This window comes from Chaetomium fimeti (genome assembly GCF_033439085.1).
Source record: "Chaetomium fimeti strain CBS 168.71 chromosome Unknown B0H64scaffold_4, whole genome shotgun sequence".
In the NCBI taxonomy this organism is placed as follows: domain Eukaryota; kingdom Fungi; phylum Ascomycota; class Sordariomycetes; order Sordariales; family Chaetomiaceae; genus Chaetomium; species Chaetomium fimeti.
The window spans coordinates 699,264-713,481 of NW_026944332.1; the positions used below are offsets into that span (position 1 = coordinate 699,264).

Sequence of the window (14,218 nt, forward strand, 5' to 3'; positions counted from 1 at the left end):
CGAATCGCTTCGTTGGCCTCCGCCTCTTCGGCGTCCAGACGGCGTTTCCGCTCAACCAAAATACGGACCGCAGAATCGTCGTAACCAAAGGAATCGCACGACGCATTCCCAACACGAGAACAAGAGACGCAGGTATCGTCCCCGGGAGGGACACGACAATCAGGAATTTGCTTTTCTTTGCAACGGGTGCAGCGCACCATCTTAAGGGCCACAGCACTGAGAATGTCGGCCCGAGTACGACGGCGATCGGTGCTGGACTTCTGAAAACGATTCTTGCGCACACGGTTAGGGGGCATGATTGTCGATGACGGAAGGAAGAAGCGATGCACTTACCAAGAAATTTTAGGGCTGTTGGCTCTACTTCAAGGAAGTTGGCAAAGGGAACAAGTCGTCGGGGCGTCGACCTCAGGGGAGGGGCATCGTGTCACGGATATGGCCGCATGCAGCCGGCCGGCGGGGTATGATGGCAGTAACCCCGGACCAATCACCCGACGAGGCACTCAGCCAGTAAGAAGCGAGAGCCATGGTGCTCAATGTGCTCAGAGCCAAGACTCGTGAGCACCATGAGCACCAGGTGCTCAATGTGCTCAGAGCCAAGACTCGTGAGCATAATGAGCAACAGGATTAGATAGTATATAGTCACTCGTTCTGGAGAGCTCTGGGAGTTCTCCAGTTAGCAATCACAACTACAGTTCGCTACAAGTTCGAGAGCCTACTGTTGAGACAAGTCTTTGTTGTGCACCCTTTGGCTGCACCGAACCTAAGCACCCTTGAGAGAATACCTTCGACCGATACTGAACCCTAACAGGACGGGTCCAGAGACAGGTTCGTCACAATAGTTCTGTCGAGCTATAGAGCTACAACGCCAAGTTACACTAATGCAAGATAATGTATAATATTATATGTCGAACTGTAGTATCCAATCACTCCTCTGAGAACTCTGGAGGATTAACCTTGTAAATGAAACGAAGCGTTCCTTCTTCGCTTCCTCAATGTATATTGTATATCTCAGAGACTCATCAATTGAAGCTTCGCTTCAATTATCCGTACACAAGGGGCACCCTGGAACGGAGTGCAAACCGCTGGACCGCCGGAACCAAATTTCCAACCCACAAGTCAACCGTAGAGTCAAGTTGTAACTACTTGACTTTCCAGTCGCTCGGCGATAAGATCGAGACAGTTTTGATTATCGCTCAGCATGGAACTCATCGCGCCTCCCTTCGAATCCTTCCACTCTTCGAGACACACATGATGCAGTTAGTATACGATCTGAGGCTTTCGCATCATCCGTCCGACAACAATCGTTTCATCTGGCCTATTTAGATTTTATGTAGCACAGCAATGCCGTTTGAGGCCAGGCAAGCGCGAGGCGCCGCAAACTTCTCAGTTCTCACTGGTCGACTCCGCGCGTACCCTGGTCGCAGGGTCCCTGACCTGCTTCAGAACAACGCCAGGCGCCACCCCATTGTTGAACCGGGCAGGACCTTCCTGCCTCAATTACTTGACGGTCGTTACTTCCTTTAGACTTCATCGCAACACCTATCCATACTTCTTTTCCTTCCAAACATGCCCACCGTAAAATATTTCACTTTTTTCACGCCACCCTTGCAGCTTCGCACAGAATCTCAAAAAGTCCATCTTCACCCAACGATCAGGCTATCTCTTGTTAGGCGAAGAAGGACCTACCTCACCTTGATTTCACCCACCACCTAGCACCATGCGTGTTGCAGGGTTTGTGACCTTAATCTTTGTGGCGTTGGCCGCCGCCGCTCCGGAGATGACGGTCGAGAAGATACGGGAGCGCGAGCTTTGTGTAAGTGTTGAGTCATTGATTGCGCACTCTCGAAGAGTTAACTTGCACCTCAGCTTGTGGCGTCGAGACAATCGCTAACTCAATTGTAATCCAGGTTTGTACAGAGATCGATTGCAAAGGGCCCGCCTGCTGTGCAAATGGGAGTTGTTAAGGGACGACCAAACCACATCCCGGGATTCGGATTCAACAACTAAACGGCCAAAACATCTTATTGTGCACTGCACGCCGCCATCCACACTTAATTCAACTTACCTATTCCGCCCTCTTACCAACGATAGCTTCACTCGGCTTCTTTCGGACCATTAGACATGGGGAAACGACTTCTATTCCCCGCTATCGCACGCGACACAACCCGCCCAGCTTCTCTCAGACCATCCCCCATCGCTCGACCTAAGCACAGTCAACCCGCCAGCCCCTGTGGCACCCACAACACCCGCCCCTCTGCACAGACGGCCAGGACCGCGCCGGTGGGTTGAGTGGCACGGCGAGCGGACCCGTGCCCGGGGATGATCGGGAGTGGGTTGTTGTGTTCTTGATCTTAGGCACTAGGGAATATGAGGGAGAGGGACGAGGGAAAACATTCATTTGTTATTAACACAACACGGTTGCCGGGGTCCGAAGCCCAAGCCACTGGCGGGCTATGGACGAAGACCAAGCTCCGTGAGGGTTGCAAGTACTTGAACAGTCGTCTACGTCGCCGCACATGTCGGCACTGCACTCAAAGAATAAAAATCATCCATCCCTATCCTCGGCCATTCTACTTATGCTTGTCAAACTGCCGCCCAATCTCCAGCATGCTCTCAGGCCACCAGTCCCGATCCCGATTCCACATGCACATCTCCCACCCCCCACGCCGCCTAACCTCCACGAACCGACCAAGCTCCCACGCCCCAATTTCCCCAATCCACCACACGTTATCCAGCAGCATCACCAGCACCAGCCAATGCGCAAAGATCTCAACCGCCAACTGGTGCGCGATGCTGGGCGCCTCGCACGCCGCCTCGTCCGCCTCGTCTGCCTGCAGCCGCCCGATCATGTCCTCGATCAGGTTCAGGTAGGCCGTCGGCACCTTGTGCACGAAGGACATGATCGTCCTCCGCGGCACGTGGGAGGGCACCGTGGAGGAGATGCTGGCCGTGTATTTGCGCAGCCAGGGCGAGATCTCGGCGAGACGCTCGGCCGCTTCGTCGTCGACTTGTTGGATGTCCGTTATCGGGAACGCGAGGTGGCCGTGGCCGTGGCTTGGTGTGCTGGGTGTGGATGAGCTGGATGGGAGGAGCGAGTCCGTCACGATCTGGCTGAAGATGGCCAGCGCGCTGAAGCAGGCTTGGAGCGCGAGGTTGTCGTTGTTGTTGTTGTTGTTGTTGTTGATGTTGTTGCTCGCTTGCATCATGGCGTGGACCTCGCCGGCTTTGTCGTGGAGTCTGGCGAGTGCGGAACCGGCTGTGGCTGCCAAGATGGGGCCTAGGGGGTGGCTGGTGATTGTGAAGGTCCGCGAGTCCTCGGACGGGACGCGAGAGGCTGCTTTGTAATCGTACTGGACGGTGAGGGCCGGGGGGGTGCTGGCTGGGCTCAGCTGCGGGGAGCTTTTGAGCAGGCCCGCATACGCCAGGCGGACGGCACGGAAGAGACTCATCCACTGCGGGTTCCCGGGCATGGTCAAATCAAACAGCTGTGGGTCTTCGCCGAAGGGGGCCGTCTTTGCCAGCCAGATGCGGGCTGCGTGACTTGCCGACCCGTACATGCCCATCATGGCTGCGTTGGCGAGCACGTGGTCGTAGTTCTTGGCCTCGTAGAGGGTGGCCTGGATCCCATGCAGGGATTCTGAGTGGTACTGCTGTGCCAGCGACAAGAGCTCGATCACTTGGGCACGGTCAGAGGCTGCAGGGGGTGTCGATGTCTGGTTGATGATGTCACAGCACTTGCAGGTTGCCGCAAGCGCGAGCACCGACCTCATGAGGGGCTTGCATTGGCAGGCTAGATTCGGGATGCCGATCTGGAGGGTGTACTTGTCGTGCTCGCCAACAGTCGGGTGTCTGCTGGTGTGCTCGAGATAGTGTCTCAGGAGCTCAAACTCGGCGGGTGGTAGCGCCTGTTCCAACCAGGAGAAGTCGGGCGGCTCCGTCCATGAGTCGGTATCCTTCTTCTTGCGGTACTGGCAAGTCAGGTTCATCTTCTCGCACCTTGAGCACCTCGGAGTGCCCTCGTCGCACTGCATGCCGGAGCCGCTAGTCAGCCACTGATCCCGCTTTCCCGCTCCTCCCCACTGTGCGACAAGCGTATGTACCTTAATTCTGCGCGCCTTGCATTTCGTGCAGCCGTATCTCGACTTCCTGTGCGGTCTGCGAGTCTTGTGGGTATGAACTGGGTCACTCCCACTCCTGCCAGAGCCCACCGCCTCCTGACTCTCCTCGGCTTCGTCACGGTCCATCTGACTAAGATAATTCTGAAGGGAGCAAGACATAGTTATTCGTAAATCAGGCAGGCACATGCGTTGGCCACTCAATAATACCACGGTAATAGTCGTGTCAAACTTCTCACTTTGTTTCCTGTGATGCCCGTGCATGGGAGGGGGTTTTGACTGTTTTACGGGTTTTGTGCATCTTGAGATCATCACCAATCGGCATTCGAGCAAATGGGCACTTATTCAGCCCCATGCCGCTGAAGGGGCCTCAAGCACAGCCCAGATTGGCTTTTTGAGTCATGCTGGCTGTGCCCAATGGCTTGGCATCTAGTTCCTTGGATTATCAAATCAGTCTTGACCGCCCCTTTACGAAGGTTTGTGCTACCATTGCGCGAGTATCACAGCCCGTCGGGCCCGAGAGTGTGGATGCCCCTGTTGCTGAAGAGACGCCAAGGAAGATAATGACAAATGTTGAGGAAGCTTAACTGGAGCTGCAAGTTTTACAGACGGCTCTCGGAAAGGGCGCAGTACGACGGTAAGCTGATTTGGACGTGGTTTTTGAGGTAAGGAAGTTCGGTGGTCACGTCGGGGTTAACGGGGTATATGCAAGTGCGTATTCGCCAAGAGTGCCAAGTTCGCGAATACGCACTCTGGGCCGGCTGAGCGAGCTTGTTGTCCACCGACTCAAATTCCAAATACACAAAGCCCAGTAACTCCCCTGATTTCTGGTCCACAACATCATCTTTGCCCGTGAGCTTCCACGCGGCGGGTCGATTGCGGAAGATGCAAGACTACCGCTGGCGCCATTGCTGACAAGTACTGCTTGACGAACTCCCTCCCCTGAAGTCCCCCATGTACACGGTACACCTAGTTCCCCATGTCATGATACCAGGCAGTGCCCGCGAATGTTTTACCCCTCAACTGGTATACGCGATCTAGCAGACCTATGTGAATGTAAATACGCTTGTGGCTGAGTACCCTTGAAGATGGTTGTAGTATAAGTATGTATTTAGAATCTCCGAGTCGTTGATTCAAGTCAAGCGGCTCACAAGTACCCAACTGTTCTCCCCTCCTTACACTCGATTCCAACAATTCTAACATCCACAATTCCATCATCGCAATCCGTCATCATGAAACTGGGTGTTTTTGTGAAGGTAGCTCTCTTCGGCCTTGCTGCCGCGGTGGAGGAACCAGAGGGCCATGAGTACCATCAGGACCCGGCTGATAGTCAGACTTACCACTCATCTTTCCGACCTCATTTGTACGCCGGTTAACCAAACATCATAGGTCGATCACCCTGCCCCGGCCTCAACGCCCTGGCAAACCATGGCTTTCTACCCCGCTCGGGGCTGAACATCGACATTGCGGCGATCCGGTACGCTGTGAACGCAGGGTTCAACTATGAGCCCAAGTCCCTCGACCTGGCTTTCAATGCGGCAATCGACTTTAAACTATCCACCACAGGCAACAGCTCGACCATACACCTCGCCGACTTAGCCAAGCACGACACCATCGAGATGGACGGTTCCCTGTCGCGCAACGACTTCCTCCTCGGGGACGCCCTGACCTTCGACCCCGCCATCTGGCACACCGTCGCCGTGAACCTGGGCCTCTACAACACCGGGCCGTCCGAGGCCGACAAATATGTCACCGTGGAGACGGCCGCGAGGGCCCGCGCCGCACGCGTGAAGGACGCCATGGCGGCCAACCCCGGCTTCAACGCCTCCGTGGCCCAGATGATGGGAAGCCCGGGAACCACGGCCCTGTATCTGACGACCCTGTGGGATGACGAGGTTGATGCCGCGCCCAAGGCATGGATCAAGCCTTTCTTCGGTGAGTTGCCCGACCCCTCATACCAAGTAGTAACCCCCCTTAGATCGGGCAGTGCTGATGATTGGATCTGAACAGAGGAGGAGCGCATCCCGTTCCTCGAGGGTTATGATCCCGCAAATCGCAAGCAAAAGTCGTTCGATGACGTTACCGTCATGTTTAACAGGGTCACGGCTGTCAACACTGAGCCTACCAAATGTAAGCGCAAGTTTAGATCGTGAGGGACTTCGACGCTGGGTGGGGCACAGTCAGGGGGCGCGGTGATTGTGGGATAGATCTGGGGCATAGCGACGATGTTAATACGCCGCCGGTGGTAAGGTTGTGTTCCATCAACTAGATACAGTTTCAGATAGGGGGGTTTATCCATAGGCATGCAGTTTAGATGGGCTACTATGTACACACTGTTGGTTCAAATTGTTGCTCGAACACGGGAAACGACTTGTTAACAACCTCGGTTAATGTTACAATACACACATGGCTACAAATCGTATATCCTATTCGCCGCTCAGCATCGCAGCGGCCCTAACCTGAATACCGGGAACTCCTTCACGCTCATTACAGTATCAGACCCGCCATGCAGTTGTGTACCTAGGTACATATGGAAGGAACATGCTAAGAAACGTGTATTCTTTGCTTATATCGTACCAAGTACGGTTACATATAGCTGTCCCTAAACAAACCTAAACCAGGGAGTGCGAGTTCCTGATGTCCCCAATTTTAGGACCACGAGTCTCACGGGTATCTATTTAACACTAACACCACCACACAAGGGATGCAAGCGTGGAAAGCGGACATTGACATTGAAGCAACTCCGCGTTCCTCCTCCGTCGCAAGCATGCCCCTGGGGTATGGAAATTCGACATGGGCTAGTTTGCGAGCCCCTGTTGCGAGGAACGTTTCTTCCATCCGTGGCGTGGAGTGCACTTCCCACGATCCTCACCCAAAACCCGCCTGGCTTCCAACATTGACAAAAGGCGGCTTGCCTCACAAGTTGGCACTCTTTAGCGGCTCGTGTCGAGATGTTCCCGAGAGAGGAAAGCTATATTTGAAACACTGAGTGGACACCACGATGGCCGTCTTTCAAGTGCCGAGACGCCCCGGACGTGCTAAAAGGAGCGGCCGACTAACTCGAGTTCGGCGAAGCGACGCTGAGCCAGCCGGTGGCACTGGGGCTCATCTGTTTTCAGAGGTTCTTAGCGAGTGGTCGTAACATCAGCTTTCCGCAAAGATTTTGCCCATCCCATCGGGATGTGGTCAAAAAGGGGCGGGCCGTCTGATCTTTTCGTCCCCTCCATTCCATTCGCTCCCACACTTTCGCAGGATCTGAGAATTTTGAGAGGAAGCCTCCACTTTCGAGTCCCGCTCCAATAAGCGTGTCCGGGGCAATGCTGACGAAGTCCTCAGAGAGCAAGGATCGACCAAAAGAACCACGGTGTTGTCGCTGCCCCGGTTTCCACTGATGCCCGTCGCCCCGTTGCGCCGTTGCGCTGTGGAATTTGCGGGGAACCCAGCTTGGGTGAGGACTGGGCTGGTTTGAGAATCATGTCCAAATGTTCTCGCGGGGAGGAGGATCAACAAAGATGGGGCATTTTCGGGGAAGATGTGCCACTGGATCGGCCAGTCTCAGGCGGTTCCGAGCCGTCCGGACTGCCCATCCTCACAGACAAGCCTGGGCAACACCGAACAGAGCCGTCGGAACAGGTCCGAGCACCAGGTTAAGGGGCCCCGTGCAACCACACGTTCCCCATTCCGAACAAGCGACTCTCAGTGTCTCGGTCGCACTGCATGGGTTGTGCCAAGGTAGCCACCCCCTTGACTTCACGTGATTGCGACCTGGTTTTGCATGAAACTTGCGGCGGGAGTGGTGCTTCCAAGGAAACCTGACTTTGGCGCTGCTTCGCATGTTATTAGGTCCCTCGGTCCCGCTTCGCTCGCGGCCGGGCAACACACGAGACCACGCCCGGGCCTAGTTCTACACCCGATGCCTCTCGCCCAAAGGTTCACCGAGGAGGAACTGGCCCTCCTCCCCCACGAGGACAGAGGCCGCGACCTACTGGGGGTGCATTGGGGTCTGACAGCGGCTGCAACCGTGTTTCTACTCCTCCGGCTCTATTGCAAGTTCTTCATCAAGAGGAACTTGTGGTGGGACGACTGGATTTTGATTGCCTCTTGGGTGGGTACAATACCTCTACGGCGGCTTCACTCACTAGTCCGCCGTGGCCCGTCACCAATGCCATTGTTCTAACCCGGGGGCAAGTTCACGATATTGGCAACCGATACCCTGACGACCATCTTGGTCCGCCAATTCGGGCTGGGGAGGCACAGCTATGACCTCAACATATACGACCCACCTTTGTTCACCGTCCTCATCAACAGTCGCGCGACAACCACCCTGACCTCGCTTGCGTGGACCAAGACAGGCTTTGCCGTCGCACTCCTGAGACTGACCAACGGTCGGACGAAAGCATTCGTCTGGTTCATCATTATTTCCATCAACATCACACTCGGCTTCAGCGCGGCCGTCCCATTCATTCAATGTCAGCCGCTGGCAAAGGCATGGCATGGACAACTACCAGGGACCTGCTGGGCTCCCGGGGTAGGCACGAAGATTTGGATCGGAACCGGCGGTAGGTTGGCCCTCCAACACCCTCGCGAGATATGCAACTACTAACCCCATCTCTTCAGCATATTCCGCCCTGGTCGACTTCATCCTTGCCGCCCTCCCCTGGACCTTCTTGTACCGCCTTATGCTAAGGAAGAAGGAGAAGATCGGTATCCTAGTTGCCATGAGTATGGGCGTCGTGTGAGTGGAAAAGCTTAAGCCCCAATTTACATGGCACCACCTAACGGTCTTTCTAAGCGCGGGAGCCGTCGCCATCGTCAAGTGTGTTCAGCTCCCGAGACTCGGCCAAGGGGACGCATGTAAGCCACTCCTATTCACCCGTCTACGAATTAACCGGATAACTGACACGGCTTAGTTTACGAGGTTGATCTCTTTGCTTGGGATATCGCCGAGTCCACAGTTACCATGATGGCTGCTTGCATTCCGGCCCTGAGGGTTTTGTTACGAGACGTAAAACAATCGTCAGTCTCCGGTGGGAGGTCAATCGCGCTTTCACAGTTCTCCATGTCCTTCATGTCGACGCGAATGGGGCGAAACCTGGATGGTGATATCGAAGTTGTACAAGGGGGGACGAGGTTATCCAAGGAGGATACGACACTGAGCAGCTACGGCAGGACAAGACACAGCGGAGCAGGCGAGGGGACCGGGGGGAGATACAGCTATACGGATCACGGACGGGGTGCAAGACACCACTATATACCCATGGACTAGATGCATCATGACTTTCATTATGATTAGTTAGTACACATTAATGAGCGACCTTTGCCTTATGGACTTTGATCATTCCTCATTCAACATAATCGTATCTCGAGGAGCTCGAGCTAAACATGTGACACCCATCCACCAATAACACATCATGCGCGGTCAACAGTTCCGTGGTGCCACTATTTGAGGCCTACCATTTCGTGTGACATAAGCCATGGCAGTCGAAGATGGACGCTTCCCCGCTCCTGGTCAACTCCAAATGTGGCACATTCATCATCTAGTTCAGCCTACCCTCACCCTCTACTGACGGACACAACCTTCTTCACTCCATCATGGCAAAGGTGGTCTGCGAATGCGGGCGATCTTTCAAAACGGATATGTCCATGAATCAGCACAGGCGGGACTCACCGAGACACCAAGAACACCCCGAAGATGCCGCAGGTGACTCGACGCCGGCAAGTTCTAGCCGTGCTACTAGAAGTGGAAGGCCGACTCGGCAGGTACTTACTAACCGGCCAACTCACACCGGAACGAGTCATGCTTGCTTACCATTACAAGGCATCTACCAAACCACGCACTAGCAGTTTTGAGTGGTACGCTTCTCGCTATCCGGTCACCCAATTTGTGAGAGCTGGCGAGTCGCCCGAGACCATCAAGGCCAATAAACTGGGACAAAAAAGGAAGACAACCGTGGAGGTGCTCTCGATTTCGTCGCATCGCCGCTCATACGTGCAATATACGCATCGGGATAATCTGGACTGGGGTCTTTGTGACAAAGACTGTGGCTGGTGCGGCCGTTGTGCTAACGGTGTTGTCTTTTGACGTTTAAAAGAGTATCGCAAGTACTGCAATGCGCAAATGATCTTCTAGAATCTCCCTTGCTGCCTCTCAGAATAATGGTCTCCTTCGTTTGGGTCAACGACGCCTTCTAAACGACCCAGAGCCGCGTAGGTACTGACCGTGCCTATGTATGTACCTAGACACTAGTACCTGCTCACCATGTCCGGAGTCCTGTCTACCAGTTATCGGGCTGCTTACTACGTAGGTAGTCACAATGCCTAGGTAGGTATTTAGATACCCCGTCAGCTCCCGCATTGTATCCGTTTTGAAACAACTTGGCTATCACCGGGGCGAGCCCGGTTAAGTACTGGGAGGGCGCTTGTCGATAGCTCGCGCGCGAAGGGCAATACCCAGTCGGATGTTCGGGACTGTGCCTTTGGCCTGCTGGGGTAACACCCACGTTCAGCCTCCCCGCTAATCGTCCTCAAGGAACAACCTCACCTATGTCAGGATTGGCCAGTGCGCAAACAATGACGAGGGAATGATGTATATTAAAAGGTAGTAAGGGAATGTGGGAAGGCACAATACACCAAAAATAACTGCAATGGCGTCTTGACAGAAGCTGGGTGATGAGAGAGGGTGACATAACCGCATTATATTACTGCGACAGCAGGGTGTTCCTTATCATATCTTGTTTGGAAAGGCAACCTAAATTGAAAGCGTTGGAGCTTTAGATAGCGCTCTACATCCCACGAGATTCCTCATCACAATACAGTGCTACCAAGGCCCGTGGGTACTCACTAGTCACTCCCTAACAAGACCTGGGGATGTATACACATGGTGCCTCCCGCCTCAAAACGGATCCGCCGCGTCATTATCGTCGTCACCGCTGCATGAACCGAGCCGGGCTAGGGCCGTTAGTATTACAACGCCGCGGCATAATAATGAACCAAATCCATTGGTATGGGGAGGTACGTACCAAGGGTGCAGTGGTTATCAGTGTAGTGCCCGCTGACGTAGCAGTCCAGCCCCCGGATGTAATGCCAGCCACTTTGGATGGTTAGCGGAGTGCCGTCGAGGCGATCTGACGAGGCGGATACTCACCAGTTCCGGAATCCGTTAATCGTCACGCATTCTCCGGACCGGACACACCAAAAGTCGTAGGTGTTGCCCCTCCGCAGCGTCGTCCTCATGCCGGACGATGTCTTGGGGCGGGAGCGGCAGTTCACCTTTGTTGCCCCGCCGATGATTTGGCAGTGCTGAGGGCGAGAGAAAGCCCGGGCATCCAGAGAGCTGTCGACATCGGCCTCGGGGGTGGGGTTGGCCATGAGGCCGAGGGGGAGGAGAGCCCCGGTAAGAAGATACTTGAGCTGCATCGTCGTTGTTTTTGGGGACTTCGTGTCGTAAGAGTTGAACGTCTGGTTGGTGGGTGACTGAGAGAGGATGACAACTCCAAAAACAGGGGCTCAGGGGCGGCAGTTTATAAGAACACCGAAAACTCGAAGCATTCCCCCCTAACGGGCAAACAACAATCCGCTTACCGGGGCCAATTAATTATGAACATTTATTAGAGATCTTTCGGCCAATCCTACTCGTGCTACAGAGGGAATCCGAAGTTGGTGTGGTCGTTGGCGCGGGATTCGTGGCGCTGCAGGGCGCTTAATTAGTGCGAAAGCGAGGACTTCAAATCCATCTCCCCACAACACACGAATTTGTCTCCGCGGCGGTGGGAAGGTTCTTTCAAAGGTGTTCCTTTTGCATGAAATGGGTGGGTTTGCTGCTGAGTCCGGGATGTTGACATGGGATCCTAGTCCCTCGCGACCAACGAGACAACCGAGGGAGGAAGCGGTCAAGTTGGTTTGTGGTCAGGGCTTGCCGGGCAGTACTGCCCTATTGGGTATCGACTTTTCTATTTGAAGAACCCGCTCTCGCTTCTCTCAAGAAGTACCAAGTCGTGGTGCCGACTCGGGCCAAAGTTCCGTAGCGAGCTGCCTTTTCATTCGCCCGAGGAGGGGCGGCTCATGAATGAGCCAAATCATCGGGTTGCGCACCAAGATACCATGCATGCGAAATTGGGCTTCTGGCGCGGGAGCGTGTCGGTTCGCGTAGTTCCAGATCAAACCACAAACGGCAAGGGTTGCGGACGGCTTGCGTTAACTCGACGCGTTTTTATTGCCAAGAGGTTTTAGGGCTGACGAACCTCCACTTGACTGCCGCTTGGCCGAGAAGGCGACTGAGTCTCGGCCTAACTGTGCCTGAGAGGACTCTCGCTCGTCGCGGCTTACTCTCGGCAACTATAGCGAAGAGTATTCCGCGTGGGAGGCGGAGAGGGTGCGGAAGGAAGGGGACGGAAGCAATCATTGCAAGGTCACGGGGAAGTCATGATCTTTGAAGAAGATCAAGAGTACCTGAGAGTTCATGATAACATAATAACATTCATTGGAATGATTGGATAATTAGGTAATCTCTTGCTAAGGAAAGTCCAACGCCCAACTCCGGAGTCTAGAACCCCCCAAATGCATGTTGTTAATCTGAGAAGAACATTGAAAACAATGACCCGTCCACCCTCTGCACAATCCTAATCCTCCTCCACCATTCATGCGATCTGGATCTTCGTTGGCGTGGAGACCTTGGCCTTCGGCACCGTGATGCTCAGGATCCCGTTCTTCAGGACCGCCGCCGCGTTGTCCTCGTCAATACGGGCGGGGAAGGTGATGGTGCGCGAGAAGCGACCGATAGAGCGCTCCCGGAGCCAGTACTTGGACTGGTCCTTAGGGGTCTGCGCCGGTGTTTGGGTTGTCTCCTCGGCAGCGGCCGGAGCGACGGGCTTGGCGACGTCTGTCCAGGGAGAGGAAGGCCGGCTAGAGGCGGGGGTGTTCTCGTCCTCCGGGTCGTCCTCTACGGTCGCCTGGTGGGAGTTGCGACGCGGCTTTTCGGTCTCGGTCTCAGTCTCGACCTCGGGAGAGGTTGGTTCCTCGTGGCTGACATCACTGTCCTTGCTTGAGTCCGAGGCGTAGTTGCGCTCGACGGTACCACTGATGACAATGGTTTGGTGCTCGGGGAACTGAATGTTGATGTTCTCGCGCTCTAGACCGGGCAGCTCGCCGTGAAGTTCGTAGGCATCTTCTGTTTCCCGGACGTCGAACCTGGGGTGGAAGGCAATGGGCTGGGGGCGAGCCTGCTTGGCGCGCTGTTGACGAGGTGCAGGGGCGGATGCAACAGAGGCACCGCGGCTGTCACGCGAGTAGTTGTCAAAGTCGTTGAGCAGGCGGAAAAGAGGGAAGAATTTGGGCTCAGCAGCCTGAGGAGCGCAGAACGAGACGGGGAAAGAGTGCATCATTTTGACTGAAGGTAAGGATATGTTGCTGGAGGCAGTTGTGGTGGCCGTTATGAAGTGAGGAGTTGTGTTCTTGGTATTGGTGTTGGTGTTGGTGTTGGTGTTGGTGTTGGTGTTGGTGTTTGAGATCGAATGTCTTGATGCAATGCTCGAAGTGTGAAGATTGATGTACTGTGTAATTCTGGAGAAGACAAGATTCATGGAACTGGGAATTCACAACTCTTAAATATGCATTTTGCCTTCTCAATTACGCGGTTAGGCAACATGATGGATGCGAAATCCATGATTACGAATGTTTCCAAGTTGGCGGTGCGAAACCGCGAGAATGTTGTCGATGTTGCTTGCGTGTTTCTTGAATCTGCGACAAGCTTCTGTCAGCGGCTGGAGGTTGCAGGAAGATTCGAGAAATCCGTGGACTTGGTTGGATCAATCTGATAAGCCACGTGCAAGCCTCTGCCAAGCGTGGGTTTCCCAGCGGCAACAGGGTTAGGGTTTGTACCAAACGATCCGGGCCTTGTGCCAAGACTGGTTGCGCAATGTCTCCGCCGGGTCACGGAGAGCTCCGAGCAATCCCGAGTCCACCGAGCGAATTTCAAATTCCAGGAGAGTGAACTCCGTTTTTGAAATCTTGTGCCATTGCATCGAAAATCTGCCTATCTTGTTTCGGCTGGCCGCGCTCAAGTGTTGACAACTCCCCTGACTTGTCGAGATTCTCTCGGGGGTAAA

At 54.5% G+C, this 14,218-nt stretch overlaps 6 protein-coding genes across 6 annotated transcripts; 3 read left to right on the forward strand and 3 right to left on the reverse strand.

The window, feature by feature from the left end:
• Positions 1-2,570: 2,570 nt before the first annotated feature.
• On the reverse strand, positions 2,571-4,277 carry B0H64DRAFT_322663 (uncharacterized protein; the record flags this gene model as incomplete). Its single annotated transcript, XM_062800573.1, has 3 exons — positions 2,571-3,078; positions 3,322-3,932; positions 4,101-4,277. 3 exons carry the CDS (start codon positions 4,275-4,277, stop codon positions 2,571-2,573), a joined length of 1,296 nt encoding a protein of 431 aa, XP_062658811.1.
• Positions 4,278-5,346: 1,069 nt separating this feature from the next.
• On the forward strand, positions 5,347-6,268 carry B0H64DRAFT_459277 (Chloroperoxidase; the record flags this gene model as incomplete). The annotated part of the gene is made up of 3 exons (XM_062807439.1): positions 5,347-5,444; positions 5,505-6,050; positions 6,126-6,268. Coding segments are annotated over 3 exons (787 nt in total), but the record flags the coding sequence as incomplete, so codon positions are not given.
• A 1,583-nt stretch (positions 6,269-7,851) lies between these two features.
• Positions 7,852-9,444, forward strand: B0H64DRAFT_394941 (uncharacterized protein). Its single transcript, XM_062803717.1, has 5 exons — positions 7,852-8,220; positions 8,305-8,674; positions 8,733-8,850; positions 8,908-8,969; positions 9,026-9,444. Exons 1-5 carry the CDS (start codon positions 7,891-7,893, stop codon positions 9,379-9,381), a joined length of 1,236 nt encoding a protein of 411 aa, XP_062658813.1. The 5' UTR covers positions 7,852-7,890; the 3' UTR covers positions 9,382-9,444.
• A 55-nt stretch (positions 9,445-9,499) lies between these two features.
• Positions 9,500-10,391, forward strand: B0H64DRAFT_394944 (uncharacterized protein). The gene is made up of 2 exons (XM_062803718.1): positions 9,500-9,875; positions 9,934-10,391. The coding sequence occupies exons 1-2, from the start codon at positions 9,708-9,710 to the stop codon at positions 10,195-10,197; spliced, it is 432 nt and encodes a 143-aa protein (XP_062658814.1). The 5' UTR covers positions 9,500-9,707; the 3' UTR covers positions 10,198-10,391.
• A 616-nt stretch (positions 10,392-11,007) lies between these two features.
• Positions 11,008-11,674, reverse strand: B0H64DRAFT_474291 (uncharacterized protein; the record flags this gene model as incomplete). The annotated part of the gene is made up of 3 exons (XM_062808044.1): positions 11,260-11,674; positions 11,135-11,205; positions 11,008-11,063 (listed from the first exon to the last, which is right to left on the reverse strand). Exons 1-3 carry the CDS (start codon positions 11,529-11,531, stop codon positions 11,008-11,010), a joined length of 399 nt encoding a protein of 132 aa, XP_062658815.1. The 5' UTR covers positions 11,532-11,674.
• An 896-nt stretch (positions 11,675-12,570) lies between these two features.
• On the reverse strand, positions 12,571-13,871 carry B0H64DRAFT_394946 (HSP20-like chaperone). Its single transcript, XM_062803719.1, has one exon. The coding sequence runs from the start codon at positions 13,691-13,693 to the stop codon at positions 12,752-12,754; it is 942 nt and encodes a 313-aa protein (XP_062658816.1). The 5' UTR covers positions 13,694-13,871; the 3' UTR covers positions 12,571-12,751.
• Positions 13,872-14,218: the final 347 nt, after the last annotated feature.